Source organism: Podarcis gaigeae (assembly GCF_964106915.1).
Source record: "Podarcis gaigeae genome assembly, chromosome: 10".
Lineage (NCBI taxonomy): Eukaryota > Metazoa > Chordata > Lepidosauria > Squamata > Lacertidae > Podarcis > Podarcis gaigeae.
This window is the reverse complement of record NC_139686.1, coordinates 75695935-75710616: the sequence shown is the minus strand read 5'-3', so window position 1 is coordinate 75710616 and position 14682 is coordinate 75695935. Positions and strand designations below refer to the sequence as shown.

The following is a 14682-nucleotide window of genomic DNA, read 5'->3' as shown; positions in this document are numbered from 1 at the left end:
CCTCTTGGACAGCTTGGGCATGAGTCTTTTGATGGTGCTCCAGGATATGACGGACAAGGCAGATCTCCATGTCACATGGAGCTCCTTCGATGAGCACGGTGGCATGTAGCTTGCAACGTGTAGGCGAGTTGGTTTGGCCAATCATGGTTTTGGATGGGTAGTGGCAGTTGGTGAGGGCGAAGCAGCTTCCCATGGTGGACCAGGGGGAAGACTTGGACTTGCGAGATGGTGAAGGGGGGGTGTTAGACGGAGTCTATCGACAGACCTTAGTGATGTGGCCCCTCCTGGATCATCGCCGACAGATGGCGTCTCTGAACCGACACTTGGCATGGGAATAGTTGCCTCCACAGCCGGCACATTATGACTGGCCCGTGGACTTCTGTTTGAACTTCCTGCACTCCCACTTTGTCTGGTGCACGTCATCGTCTTCACCGGAGGATGCCTCATCACTGCTGGCCTCTTCGTGATGCACAGGGACTGGCTTCTTAGCAAGACGCGGGCTACTGGCCTTGTGGATTTCCTGGGCGGAGAGTTCAGCAGCTTCTGAGGCCATGGCCTCCTCAATGGCCTTCTGCAGAGTTAGGTCTGGCTTGGCGAGGAGATGTCGTTGCAGACCCGGACCCCACAGATGATTCGATCCATCAGGGGCATCATCTAAGTCTTGGAACTTGCAGTGCATTGCAGCCTGTCGGAGGGCGGCAGTGTAGTTGTTAATTGACTCCCCCTCTGCCTGGTTCCGGTGGTAGAATGCATGGCGGGCAGCAATCTTGGACGGCTTTGGCGCGTAGTGGTTGCGGAGCTTCTCTTGGATTGTGTCCCACGGCTCTGCCTGGACTGCTAGAGGCACAACCAATGCTTGGGCCATCTCGAACACCTCGGGCCCTCAGAGACTGAGGAATAGGCCCCGCTTACGCTCCTCTGACACTTCCATCAGCTCGTTGGCTTGGAGGTAGCAGTCAAACCGAGCGAGGTAGGAGTCCCATGATTCAGAGGCTGGGGCAAACGGCGGTAGAAGCACGAGTGAAGCCATGGTTGCGATGCCAACGTGGAGGGCGATGGATGGAACACAGTGCTCTAGCCAGAATGATCAGCTCTGAATTGATTCTGTTCACTGATTTCGCTCGGTCTTTCAGCTCAGTGATTCAGCTCAGCTTAGAGGGTGGCCGCATCTGGCTGTGCTCTGATGTCCATCAATCCCATCCTCGTCACCAGTGTTAAATAGTGGATAGACATAGCAGACTATGCAGCGATTTCTCCAAAGCAGCTCTTTATTTGTAAGCTGGAACAGAACTGAACAGCAAGCAGCTCAACCAGCCTATAAAGGCAGCCGGCTGTCAACATTGTAGCAACAACAACCCAGGGTTTCCCGCCTAAAGTAACTGACATGGACTTGAGTGAAAACTATATACAAGATACTCCTGGTGGCTAGGGGGAGAATTTCAATACATAATACATAACAAGATAGATATCCTCTTACATTTCCCAGATAGGCACACAGACTGAAACTGCGGGAGAAGAACCTCCCCCCTTTCCTCCTGCCTATCGCTCATCCTGAGCTGATCTAGGCAGACCTGCATTCCAAGCAGGCAAAACAAATCACACAGACAACTCAGCACGAAGGGCTGTCTGCTTCTGAAGAGACAGATGCTCCAGATTCCATTTCCGATTCTTCAGGAGGTTTGGGGTTTATTTCAGGGTGCGGGGCAGGTGATTGGGTCAGAGCCGGGACAGAGACAGGGTCCAGAAGAACTGGGCTGAGACAGGGCTGGGGCAGATTTAAGAGGCATGGGTTCAGAAAATAGGTTAGGGCAAAACCCTGGGTTGGGGCAGGTCATGGGGGGCAGGAAGGAGAAGGGGACTTCTCTTCCTCAACAGTCTGAATTCTGGGGACTACTGGCTAAATGGAACACATGGATGGGCAGAGAGTGGGGATGGGGCATATTGCAAAAAAAATTTTAATTTGACAGAAACAACGTTACAATCATCCAAACCCATATTATACCTTCCTACCTCAGACTGGCAAAGCAGGTTTCATGGGTCAGCCCTATTAGCTTGACACACACATCAGGAACGGCCTTCCTTCCCCTGCCGATTTAAAGCCAGCTGTTTTACAGATCCTAATTTCCTCCAGAACAGTTACAGCTCTTCAGACATTCACAGATTCACACTCTTTCACCATTCACATGACACCCCTATTAATACCTTAACAAGCTGTTTTATATACAGATAGGTAGCCGTGTTGGTCTGCCATAGTCAAAACAAAAAAATTTCCTTCCAGTAGCACCTTAAAGACCAACTAAGTTAGTTCTTGGTATGAGCTTTCGTGTGCATGCACACTTCTTCAGATACATACAAGGAGTATCTTGGTATGAGCTTTCGTGTGCATGCACACTTCTTCTGAAGAAGTGTGCATGCACACGAAAGCTCATACCAAGAACTAACTTAGTTGGTCTTTAAGGTGCTACTGGAAGGAAATTTTTTTGTTTAAGCTGTTTTATAGAGCACGATCTCAGGTCCTAACCAGAATGGATCTCCTTGGCATTTGTCCGTGACTTCTCGAGGTCTGCCAGTGTGTGTGTGTGTGTGTGTGTGTGTGTGTGTGTGTGTGTGTTATGGAGTCTCCTTTGGAGGTGCCCGAGGTGTGCCGATACTTCAAAAACGGTGCCCAGTTTCTCACCAGAGTCGGTCAGAAGGCACAGCTCGTAAACAGGGCAATATGACAGGCGAAATTAATGCCTTCTTAGCTCCACGTTCTGGCACCATATGATAGGTCTGCTTACAAACCCTGAACCGTCTTTGTCACAGAGAATCAATTATTGGTGGAGACAGGGATATTCCAATTAACACCTTTAATCAGTTGAGCAAAGGTAGCGCAAGCATGCCCAACAAAGGAACTGGAAAATGCCGGCACAAGGAAGTCCAGAGTTTTAAAAACTTTTCTTCACCCTCCTCCCTCCTCAGGGGCCTCTTGGCTGTAAATAAAGACCAGGCTGGTTAATAGCCCTTGAGCACTAGACACAGGAAAAGTAACTCCTTAACACAGACACCTCCTTTTGTTACATTCCACAGCCAGAGCTGATAAGGGGCAATTAACTAGTATCCCTAACAGAGAAACAGCTTCTAAAGAAAAGACAGATTACCCCTTGATTGGCTATAAACTGCTGACACATTTCTTAGAATGAAACTCCTGACAGATTCTTCAGCAGGAAACAGAACAAAGACAGCATTAATTTAGCAAGCACAATTGTACAGAAGCGAAGATGGCATTAGTTATGAATACAAACAATGGGACTGGCAGAGATGACGGGCAGAATCCGAGACCAGGAGAAAGAGACAGTGGAAGAAGATTGGAAGAAATTTAGATTAGCTTGATAAGTATTATAAAATTAATGAAGGTTAGAAAGACATGGGTTGGAAAATAATACGGTGTTCAGAGATGCTAATTAAGAAAAGGAATGGAATTGTCATAAAACTTTGGTAAATAAGGGAATGGATTTACTGACTGGATAATGAAAATAGAATACAGAACAGGGAGGTATGAGGGAGTCGGGGAAAGTAGGTTGAGAAAATAAGGTTTGAAATTATACTTGTTTATGTTTATGTCTGTTTTTATTGTTGTTGTTTTGTTTTTATATGTTCTTAATTGAAACTTCAATAAATATTATTAAAAAAAAGTTATGAACACAAACACACACACACACACACACACACACACACAGAGAGAGAGAGAGAGAGAGAGAGAGAGAGAAAGAGAGAATAAGAACATATTTCTGAGACCCTACAGTAGCAGCAACAAATTCTTACCCCTTATCTTTTGAATTGAAACATAAACCCATCATATTCTAGAAGAACTAAGGACTGGAACAGTCTGGTTAGGAAGCTAAAGAGATCTTCAGTTAACTCAACTTGTAGACTTTGCAAGAACATTTGATAATGTAGATGTGCTTGGAGCATTGGGCTATTTTATTAATACATATATATTTAAATTTAATATCTTCTTTTTCAGCCAGAGAGGCAATTGCCCATCAGAGTGACAACTTTCTGTTTTTATATTTCATATACATAGGAAACAATGTTATGAGAACCATTCATGGTGTGGGAGAGATGATGACTCAAATGGTCCTCAGCAGAGGTTCTATTTTTCCTCTTTCTGTACCTGATGTAGCCCCAAGTGTCCACTCAAGCAAGCAAGCCAACATTGTAGAGAGTGAAGATGTCACTGTCATGGACACCAAATTAAAAATCATTGAGATTTTACAGGTAAAGACCTTTACTTTAAATTTTTAAAATGAAACAAAGCACCAACAATATATATTATGTACTGTAACATCAAGGCATGAGCGTGAAGGCTTGTGGTTATGGTGACTCCAGTTTTTGAATTGTGATGTGGGGTTTTGACTCCAGCACAAGGCCATCTCACCAGCTAGTTAGTTTCCACTAGAGTTATGGCTAGTAACAGACTAATCTGGCAACTTCAATTTCTCTCAGTTTCTCAGTTTTCCAATTTTAAATTCTGTTTTCCACATTTGTACATTTCTACATCAATTTGCGATTTCTTTGTTTATTTAAAATCCTCATGAAAAGTTTAATTGCAGTTCTAATATACACATTTTTGTATGAAATTTTAACCAATATGCACATTTTGCAATCAATTTATCCCTATACACTATATTTTTGTTATTTTTCCAAAGGAGTTCATTTTATTGTACACATTTCCCTAAAATATGCATTTTTGTACACACTGGTTGAAGAACTGCAACAAAATTTTGAGAAGTGTGACTTTTGAAGGATAGCTGTGTCTCAGTGCACATTCTGGTGCGAGAAGTGTGAATTAGGTTTGTTGTTGTTTAGTCGTTTAGTCGTGTCCGACTCTTCGTGACCCCATGGACCAGAGCACGCCAGGTACTTCTGTCTTCCACTGTCTCCTGCAGTTTGGTCAAACTCATGCTGGTAGCTTCGAAGACACTATCCAACCATCTCATCCTCTGTCGTCCCCTTCTCCTTGTGCCCTCCATCTTTCCCAACATCAGGGTCTTTTCCAGGGAGTCTTCTCTTCTCATGAGGTGGCCAAAGTATTGGAGCCTCAGCTTCACTATCTGTCCTTCCAGTGAGCACTCAGGGCTGATTTCCTTAAGAATGGATAGGTTTGATCTTCTTGCAGTGGAAGGGACTCAAGAGTCTCCTCCAGCACCATAATTCAAAAGCATTAATTCTTCGACAACCAGCCTTCTTTATGGTCCAGCTCTCACTTCCATACATCACTACTGGGAAAACCATAGCTTTTACTATACAGACCTTTGTTGGCAAGGTGATGTCTCTACTTTTTAAGATGCTGTCTAGGTTTGACATTGCTTTCCTCCCAAGAAGCAGGCGTCTCTTAATTTTGTGGCTGCTGTCACCATCTGCAGTGATCATGGAGCGGAGCCCAAGAAAGTAAAATCTCTCACTGCCTCCATTTCTTCCCCTTCTATTTGCCAGGAGATGATGGGCCCAGTGGCCATGATCTTCATTTTTTTGATGTTGAGCTTCAGACCATATTTTGCGCTCTCCTCTTTCACCCTCATTAAAAGGATCTTTAATTCCTCCTCACTTTCTGCCATCAAGGTTGTGTCATCTGCATATCTGAGGTTGTTGATATTTCTTCTGGCAATCTTAATTCCGGCTTGGGATTCATCCAGCCCAGCCTTTCACATGATGAATTCTGCATATAAGTTAAATAAGCAGGGAGACAAAATATAGCCTTGTCGTACTCCTTTCCCAATTTTGAACCAATCAGTTGTTCCATATCCAGTTCTAACTGTAGCTTCTTGTCCCACATAGCGATTTCTTAGGAGACAGATGAGGTGATCAGGCACTCCCATTTCTTTGAGAACTTGCCATAGTTTGCTGTGGTTGACACAATCAAAGGCTTTTGCATAGTCAATGAAGCAGAAGTAGATGTTTTATTGGAACTCTATAGCTTTCTCCATAATCCAGCGCATGTTTGCAATTTGGTCTCTGGTTCCTCTGCCTCTTCTAAATCCAGCTTGCACTTCTGGGAGTTCTCGGTCCACATACTGCTTGAGCCTTCCTTGTAGAATTTTAAGCATAACCTTGCTAGCGTGTGAAATGAGTGCAATTGTGCGGTAGTTGGAGCATTCTTTAGCACTGCCCTTCTTTGGGATTGGGATGTAGACTGATCTTCTCCAATCCTCTGGCCACTGCTGAGTTTTCCAAATTTGCTGGCATATTGAGTGTAGCACCTTAACAGCATCATCTTTTAAAATTTTAAATTGTTCAGCTGGAATACCATCACTTCCACTGGCCTTGTTATTTGCAGTGCTTTCTAAGGCCCATTTGACTTCACTCTCCAGGATGTCTGGCTCAAGGTCAGCAACCACACTACCTGGGGTGTGCGAGACATCGATATCTTTCTGGTATAATTCCTCTGTGTATTCTTGCCACCTCTTCTTGATGTCTTCTGCTTCTGTTAGGTCCTTACCACTTTTGTCCTTTATTATGGTAATCTTTGTACGAAATGTTCCTTTCATATCCAATTTTCTTGAACAGATCTCTAGTTCTTCCCATTCTGTTGTTTTCCTCTATTTCTTTACATTGCTCGTTTAAGAAGGCCTTCTTGTCTCTCCTTGCTATTTTTTGGAAATCTGCATTCAATTTCCTGTATCTTTCTCTATCTCCCTTGCATTTTGCTTGCCTTCTCTCCCCCGCTATTTGTAAATCCTCATTGGACAGCCACTTTGCTTTCTTGCATTTCCTTTTCATTGGGATGGTTTTCATTGCTGCCTCCTGTATAATGTTACGAGCCTCCATCCATAGTTCTTCAGGCAATCTGTCCAGCAAATCTAAATCATTAAACCTGTTCCTCACTTCCACTGTTTATTCATAAGGGATTTGATTTAGATTGTAACTTACCGGCCCAGGGGTTTTTCCTACTTTCTTCAGTTTAAGCTTGAATTTTGCTATAAGAAGCTGATGATCTGAGCCACAGTTAGCTCCAGGTCTTGTTTTTGCTGACTGTATAGAGCTTCTCCATCTTTGGCTGCAGAGAATATAATCAATCTGATTTCAATGCTGCCCATCTGGTGATGTCCACGTGTAGAGTCGTCTCTTGTTTTGTTGGAAAAGCGTGTTTGTGATGACCAGCTTGTTCTCTTGACAGAACTCTTGACAAGCCTTTGCCCTGCTTCATTTTGCTCTCCAAGGCCAAACTTGCCAGTTGTTCCTTTTATCTCTTGATTCCCTACTTTAGCATTCCAATCCCCTATGAGAAGAACATCCTTCTTTGGTGTCACTTCTATAAGGTGTTATAAGTCTTCATAGAATTGGTCAATTTCAGTTTCTTCAGCACCAGTAGTTGGTGCATAAACTTGGATTACTGTTATGTTAAAAGGTCTGCCTTGGATTCGTATCGTTTCTCATTAAAATGCAAGCAAAATCAAATTGCTCCCCTATTCAACACATGTGCCTGATTTATTTGCACTATGGAAGACAGTTTCTATTAACAGATCTGCTAACAGTAGTTTTCAAAAAACGTGTGATCTTTTGAAATATTGCATTTTATTACATACCTTTTAAGGCAACAATAATAACCTTGGTTTCACAAGCAAATCATCTTCAGATGCTTCAGAAAACTTGCACAGAGGTTCAGAAATGTGTTGTGTCAATCTCTTGCTTTGTAGTTTATTCTTAGCGTTCGGCTTGACTACAGAATATCGTACATGCTGTCAATTTACAAGAAGGAATTTGGAGAGAGCAGTGAAAATGTTGATAGTTCAGTGACATCTCCCCCTGACACACCAACTCTCACATCAGGTATTGTTATTAAAGCGGAATAATTCAACATAATGATGATTCCTTTCAATAAGTGTTGAAATAAAAGATGAGTGGGCATTCACCTACTAGTTTAGGCAAAATGTTCAGAAACTCAAATGTGGGGAAACTTTGGAGATAATGGCTGGATAATTCTGACAATGCTTCAGACCTTCCTTACTCAATTTATGAGTTGTTTCCAACAAAAGTCTTGAATGACTTATAAAAAAAATAAATCCAGCTAACAGTGCAATGTTGAAAATCAATTTAATATAGATGAGACGGTGGTCAGATTGTAACACAAATTCCTCCACACACATTCCGGCCTTAGACTTTGCCTCCAAACCAATAGCCCTGTGGAAAATTTATGGTCAAATGCCTGGCAGGAGAGAATCATCTTTGACTGACACACACACAAATGTCAATGTTGGCTCCAAGCAAGCCTCCCTGGGGAAAGTATTCCATAGATGGGAAGCTATGATAAGGTTACCAGATTTTTTTCAATGAATCTGGGGACACTTTTTAACTTCAGTAGGAATGACAGGATTTTGTCACGGGACTGATTTGTAAATCCGAGGACTGTCCCCGTGAAACAGGGACGTCTGGTAACCTTAAGCTATGACTGAAAAGACCCAGTCTCTTGTGTCTGTCCTCCAGACTGCTGCCTCGCTTGCACATGTGGGAAAATTGCAAATCAGTTTGGGGACTCGTATGCCTGCTCTTTGACTCACGTTCTCCAATTGTACAGAGAATGTAATAGGTACTGCATTTATTTGATGGTGAAATCTCTCTGGCTCTGTAATGCAAAGTCAGATCACAGATTCAGGGACTTTATTTTCTAGTTTAGTTGTTACGTTCTAGGTATGATTTTTGGTGGAGGAGAAAGTGCCTGCTCCCTGTGTCCAGAGGTTGAGTATTGTTTGAACATGCATTCCAAGAATTGGATCGTACGTAGGTGTTCTGTTTTGTTCAGTAACTTGAAGTTTAGTTGCCCTATTTTTATTTATTGCTTTTTATTTGTGGGTTATGTGACCAAGCATAGGTTGCTGTGGTCAAAAGGCTAGTGAGTGAGCTGCTGTCATCCTTGGATAATGTGGTAATAGTGTCCTTTGATTTCTTTTTTTGTGTCATACCATGGTCGTTCATTCCTAGGACAAAATAAGTAAGGGGGTGTAGTAATTTTTGTATTGCTAACTTTACCAAAATCTCATTTCATAGGAGTTGTTCCTAATATAGATGAAATTGCTGCTGAAGCAGAAACTATGTTTGCTGGCAGGTAAGCTCTAAAATGGCTCCATTCCTTCCATTTTTATACTTGGCCAACTTCGCCTCCCCCCCCCCCCATCATCCTCCTGCTTTGTAATACTAACAAACACTTCCTGTTTACTCTTTTCCCTTTCTCCTGCTTGCTGATGTACTGCTACTTCAGTGGTAGAACTTTTAATTTGTAGAATGCTTTATAAACTTTTTAATGACTCAGCCTTGAATCACAGTAGCTTCTATCTAGTAGACATAGACTGAATATTTGATTTTTAAAAAATGTTTTTATTTGCTGGTTATATTATACTGCTTTGAGATATTCTAAGTTGACTAAATAAATAAATAGCTGTTGAAATGAGCCCAATGAACAATGTGTGAGCTTCAGTATTCCAGAAATGCAACACCTCTCATCATGGAATCTGGTCAGGCTACTTATATATTTTATGTGTTTGGTTTATGTGTTTTGTTTGTTATGGCTGTAATGTTTTTGATATATTGTGAGATGGCTTAGAAGAGGATACTCTGAAAAGCAACCTATAAATAATAAGATAAACCTCATTGTCAGAGCTATCTAGTGATCAAGCCATAGCTTTTCAGACACATAACTGAGTAGAGTTTTTCAGTTTATAGTGCTTTTACATTTTTGCATCAAGTTCTTTACGCTTGCTAGTTTATGGTGGTTTTAAAGTGATTTTATGCTGTTGGTCTTACTATTTTGTATTGTTTATAACTAGTTTTGTTGTGTGACATGTGTGTGTGTGTTTACACACACACAATATCTCTTGTTACACTGAACTGGTTCGTACATAATGCTAAGCCAGACATGTTCCTAGAAAGGAGATTGTAGTCATATTGCTCTTCCTCTAGTCCTCCTGCTAAGCTATGGTTTGGCTGAGCTGTGACTCATGGTTTGTCTTGCACCAGGCAAATCATGAGCTGTAAACCCAAGAACAAACCTTGGTCACAGCTCCTAGGTTGCTACCCACTTGTGGTAAGTACAATTAGCTTTATTGTGCAGCTGAACCTGAGCTAGGGCTCCTGTTAGAAGTGTTTATTTTTTGGCAAATTTCCTTAAAATAGCTCAAAAATGTCATTTCCCCCCTGAGATTTTGCTAAAAAAAGATCACCACTCCACAAAACAACTTTTGTGTCCAGATTTTCACTTTTTGAAAATGGCAACCCTAGCATGAGCCTACTTTGTGCTCTCGTTCCTTCTGTCTCCTTCCACCAGTAGCATATTATTTAGAACCATATTAAGTGTTAGGAGTCTAGGCTTGAGAACACAGTAAACGTACGTAATTAAAAAGCAGGATTTGTTGCAAAAACAAGCAGTTAGCTCCGGACTGCTTTAGCCAAGCATCTGGCATCATTACTTAAGTTGACCCCTCTGAAGAGTTCTTCCAGCATCGACAGTTTGAACCTGTGACCCTTACGTCTCTTGTTTTCTCGCGATGTGCTAAGTACTCTTCTGAGTCAAACATGGCCTTGTGTCTCTCAAAGGCCCTCTGGGCCTCTTTTGTCCATCGGAACAGTCTCTTACCCCTTAAACAATCCATGAGGGGAGACATTAGTCTCAAGTATCCGGATATAAACTTACAGTAGTAATTCACGAAACCCAGGAATCGTTGCAAGTCTTTCTTGGTTCTGGGTTCCTGCCATGTCAGCACTGCCTTCACCTTGGCAGGATCCATGTGTGGATCAGGGGTGATGCGATAGCTCAGGAACACCACCTTGGTCACGTCAAACTGACCCTTTTCTAACTTGGCATACAACCAATTTTCTCTGAGCCGCTGCAGCACTTCTTCCATGTATTTTACACATTCTTCCAGGGTGTCTGAGTAAATCAAGAGATTTAGATAAGACAACACTGTAGAGTCCACCAGACCCCCCCCCAACACATGATTGATGAACACCTGGAACATCGCAGTTCTGGATTGTAATCCAAACGGCATGACTAGGTACTCGAAACTGCTGTATCTTGTACAAAAGGTGGCCTCCCACTCATCTCCCACTCTCACCCGTATGAGGTTGTAAGCTGCCCTCAAGTCAAGCTTTGTGAAGATCTTTGCTGATCTCAGCCTCTCCAGCAGATCCCCAGTGCGTGGCAGGGGATAGTGGTTGGGCACTGTCAGATTTCAGTGATTACAGACTTCAGGAGTCTGTAATCATTGCAGAGCCTCAACTCTGAGGTGTCGTGTTTCTTCACGAAGAGCACAGGGGCGCTCCCAGGGGTCTTAGATGTGCTCAGGCTTTGGGTCCACGCTCGCCCCTGACAGGGATCCCTGGAGCTTCCTGTCTGCACACTGTTGCACCATGTGTGTTGCTGAGCCACTCCTTCCAACGTTTTTCCCTTTCAGTTGGTGAAATTCCAGGAAAGTACCCTCCTGGTGGCACCCAGTTGCATAGGGTCCTTCCCTTCCCTTCCTGCTCCTCTTGGGACCAGCAGCTCACATTCTCCACTGGCACATAGGTACTGGGGGTTAAAGGCCTTGCCTGACCTCGGTGTATCCTGGTGCGCTCCTGCAGTCTCAAGCCCAGCTGTAATGAAGCCTGCCCAACTGCTTGCAGTGTAGGCTATGGGGGTATCGAAGCCAGTTCACCCAAAATCTGCTCATTCAGCCCCGCCTTATATAACGCAACCAGAGATTTCCCCTCCCATCCCAGTTGCGGGACGTACATATGAAACTCCAACCAATACTCTGCAACTGTCCTGTTTCCCTGCTTGAGGCTCATGAGCTTCTGGGCGAGTGCCGCCTCCCGCATCAGATCTAAAAATATGCTGTCCATCGTTTTCACGAAGGCATCCAAGTTGGCAAGTACCACATCATTGCTTAACATGAGGGGGGTCACAATGTCGAGCTCTTCCCTCTAAGAGGCTAATGAGGAATGCCACCTTTTCTCTATCGTCTTGAAATTCTGCCCCTCGAAGGCTCAGGAAATAAAGGAAGGCTGTTTTGAAGGCCACGTACTCTGAGGGCTTTCCCGAAAATCACAGGGGGCGGGGCAGCACTAGGCTCTTGGACTGTCTTCCACATCTCATGTCAACTGTCTGCCCTGCTCCCCCACCACTCCTTCCGAGCTATTGATCTGTGCCTTCAATTCCAGATTATGTTGCCACAATACCTGATAAGGATCCGCAGGCATGTTCTGGCCTCCTTCTGTCCCCCCCCCCCCGGGCAGCTGGGAGTTGTTGTTGTCTTTCCATTATCAGCTTTTTCAACTGCCGACTAATGCAAATAATTGTTGAGAAGGGTCAATCTGTTAGGAGTCCAGGTTCCTGGCTTGAGAAAACAGTAAATGTCCGTAATTAAAAAGGAGGATTTATTGCAAAAACAAGCAATTAGCTCCAGACTGCTCTAGCCAAGCATCTGGCATCATTACTTAAGTTGGCCCTTCTGAAGAGTTCTTCTGGCATCGACAGAAGATATTGAACCTGTGACCCTTACGTCTCTTGTTTTGTTTCCTGTCTATCAGCCATCCTATTCGTCTATGTCTCGGGCTCCTTGGGTCATCTGCCTCCCCTTCCTGTGACGAAAGGCTGTCTGTCTCGCTTTTCGCTCCTGTTTGTGCTTCCTGTGAGCTTGGCTGTATTCCAGCCAGCTCTCAGCTACTGCCTTATCAGCCTACGGTTCAAGGTCAGGAAGAGGCGAAGCCTGCAGCTGTCGGCTCTCCTCTGCCTGAGTGAAATCCAAGCCTCTCTGTTCCTGGCTACTTTCTGCAGATGGCTGCAAACCTTCGCTTGGAGATGGTGTGTTCATTACATTAAGCTTATGAATACACGGGCTCTTCCTGATCCTGCTTTGGAAATTCCCCCTTCAATCCCAAAATGACTTGCTATGTGGCCTTGGGAGGCTGGTGTACCAGGCTCATAGATTCAGTTGCACAGTTCTTTGGGTAGCTAAGGGGTCTCAAACCCTTGGTGAGTTAGGGACTTCCCCTGCATGTAAAGACAGGCTTTGGCGGACTGAGTGGATGAGACCAATAGTGAGTCCAATGGTCAAGAAGGCAGTTTCTGCACGTGCTGTAGTTCAGAGGGCTGGATGGGAATTGTCAACTTGGGAAGGTAGCACATCAAGAAGAAGGAAAACTGATCCTAACCCTCTGCTGCTTTCAGGGACTGGGCAGAGGAGGAATGGTGGAGACCGTCTCCCCATCCTGACCCCTGCAGGGAGGAGGAAGAGGATGAAAGTTTAGATGTATAACCGTGGTTTAAGGGAGGTCACAGCTCAGAGGCAGATGAGGGGAACAGTTGGGAAATAATGGGAGAGGAAGAGGCAGGACCAGAACGGCAACTGACTGACACGGTCTTTAGAAAGCATTCCAGACCCCCCTCCCCCCTCCCAGAACCTGGCAAGCCTTAAAAGTAGGAGGGCAAAGAGCTCAAAGACATAAGGCATGAAGCAGCCCCCTTAGAAGTGACAAATGAGGAGGTGGGAGAGGTGTGTGTGGGGGGTGGAGATTAACTCAGCACAACACCATTATCCAAGAGGCTGGGTTCTATAGCCTCTCTCTGTAATATTGAAATAAAAAAGCATGGTAATAAACTTTTTCTTGGTTTTATACTTTCCTGGCAACCAGCTGGGAGCTGCTGACATCATCCTGACATCATCCTCGTGGCATAGCCCTACACAAATCCAAAGTGAAGCCCCCAAGACAGTTGAATGGTGCCTTGTTCACTTCCTTCTGGGAGCTCCTACAGCCATGCAAGTGTCAAACATCTTGCTCTGTTTTCCTTTGGACCACATCAGCAAGGCCGAGAGCAGGCTCTTATTGTCTGGGTAGCCCATGACCCCCATACACACCCCAAGAGAGGTCACTTCGGTGCTGCTAACTAACACAGCAGTTTGATTTCACCCCTGGAGGCACACTCCATTGTCTCTCAGGACAGACAGATGCCAACAACAACTTATGTCAACTCCCTGTGTTGAGAGAAAGGAGTGAACAAGGCGCTGGGTTTTTATCCTTTTTACCAGGCCGAATGTTTTCACTTGTTTTTTTGTTTTTTTGTTTTTTGTGCAGAAAAGAAAAAAATGCAGTGCAGCTGGATGATGAAGGTGGCAGGACATTCCTGCGAGTCCTCATTCACCTTATTATGCATGACTACCCTCCTTTGCTTTCTGGAGCCCTGCAGCTGTTGTTTAAACACTTCAGCCAACGAGCAGAAGTTTTGCAAGCCTTTAAACAGGTAGACCAATTAAAGCTATTTCTTTACATATTTTTCAGTTGCTAGTGATGTATGTCAGTAAGTCTACCTCCTATAGAATTTAGCCAGAACATTTATGCAGTGCCTGTGTCTGTGTTGATGGAAGACTTGGAGACTTGTCTGATGCTGCTTTTCAGGAGAGAGAACCCTCCCTGACCCACTTACTGCAGTGTTTTAACTGGGCTGTACCAGAGGCATACAGCGTGCAAAGTTTTTCCCTCTTCCAAGCTTGTACAAGTAGGAAAGAAGATTCTTTTTTGGTGTTTGACAGTTGCTGCATAATGACCTTCTACCTTCCATTAAAATGGTGCTATGCTTATTAGCTGCAGTTCTCTGTTAAGTGACAGCTGAGTGGTTGGCATGTTTTGTGGCAGGAAAAGGACCTAATTGGGAAATTAATGAACTTGCTC

The 14682-nt window shown here is 44.0% G+C and overlaps 1 protein-coding gene across 7 annotated transcripts in view; it reads left to right on the top strand.

Moving 5' to 3' along the window:
- ITPR2 (inositol 1,4,5-trisphosphate receptor type 2) overlaps positions 1-14682 on the top strand; it is a 322485-nt gene that overhangs the window by 99033 nt on the left and 208770 nt on the right. For all 7 annotated transcript variants that reach the window (XR_014555821.1, XM_083701231.1, XM_083701230.1 and 4 more), the window contains 4 exons: positions 4067-4260; positions 7680-7812; positions 9028-9085; positions 14089-14254. Coding sequence is in view for 6 of the 7 variants with exons in the window: in XM_083701231.1 (XP_083557357.1) it covers positions 4067-4260; positions 7680-7812; positions 9028-9085; positions 14089-14254 (551 nt within the window). In the remaining variant the exon portion in view is untranslated. The remainder of the gene's footprint in view (positions 1-4066; positions 4261-7679; positions 7813-9027; positions 9086-14088; positions 14255-14682) is intronic.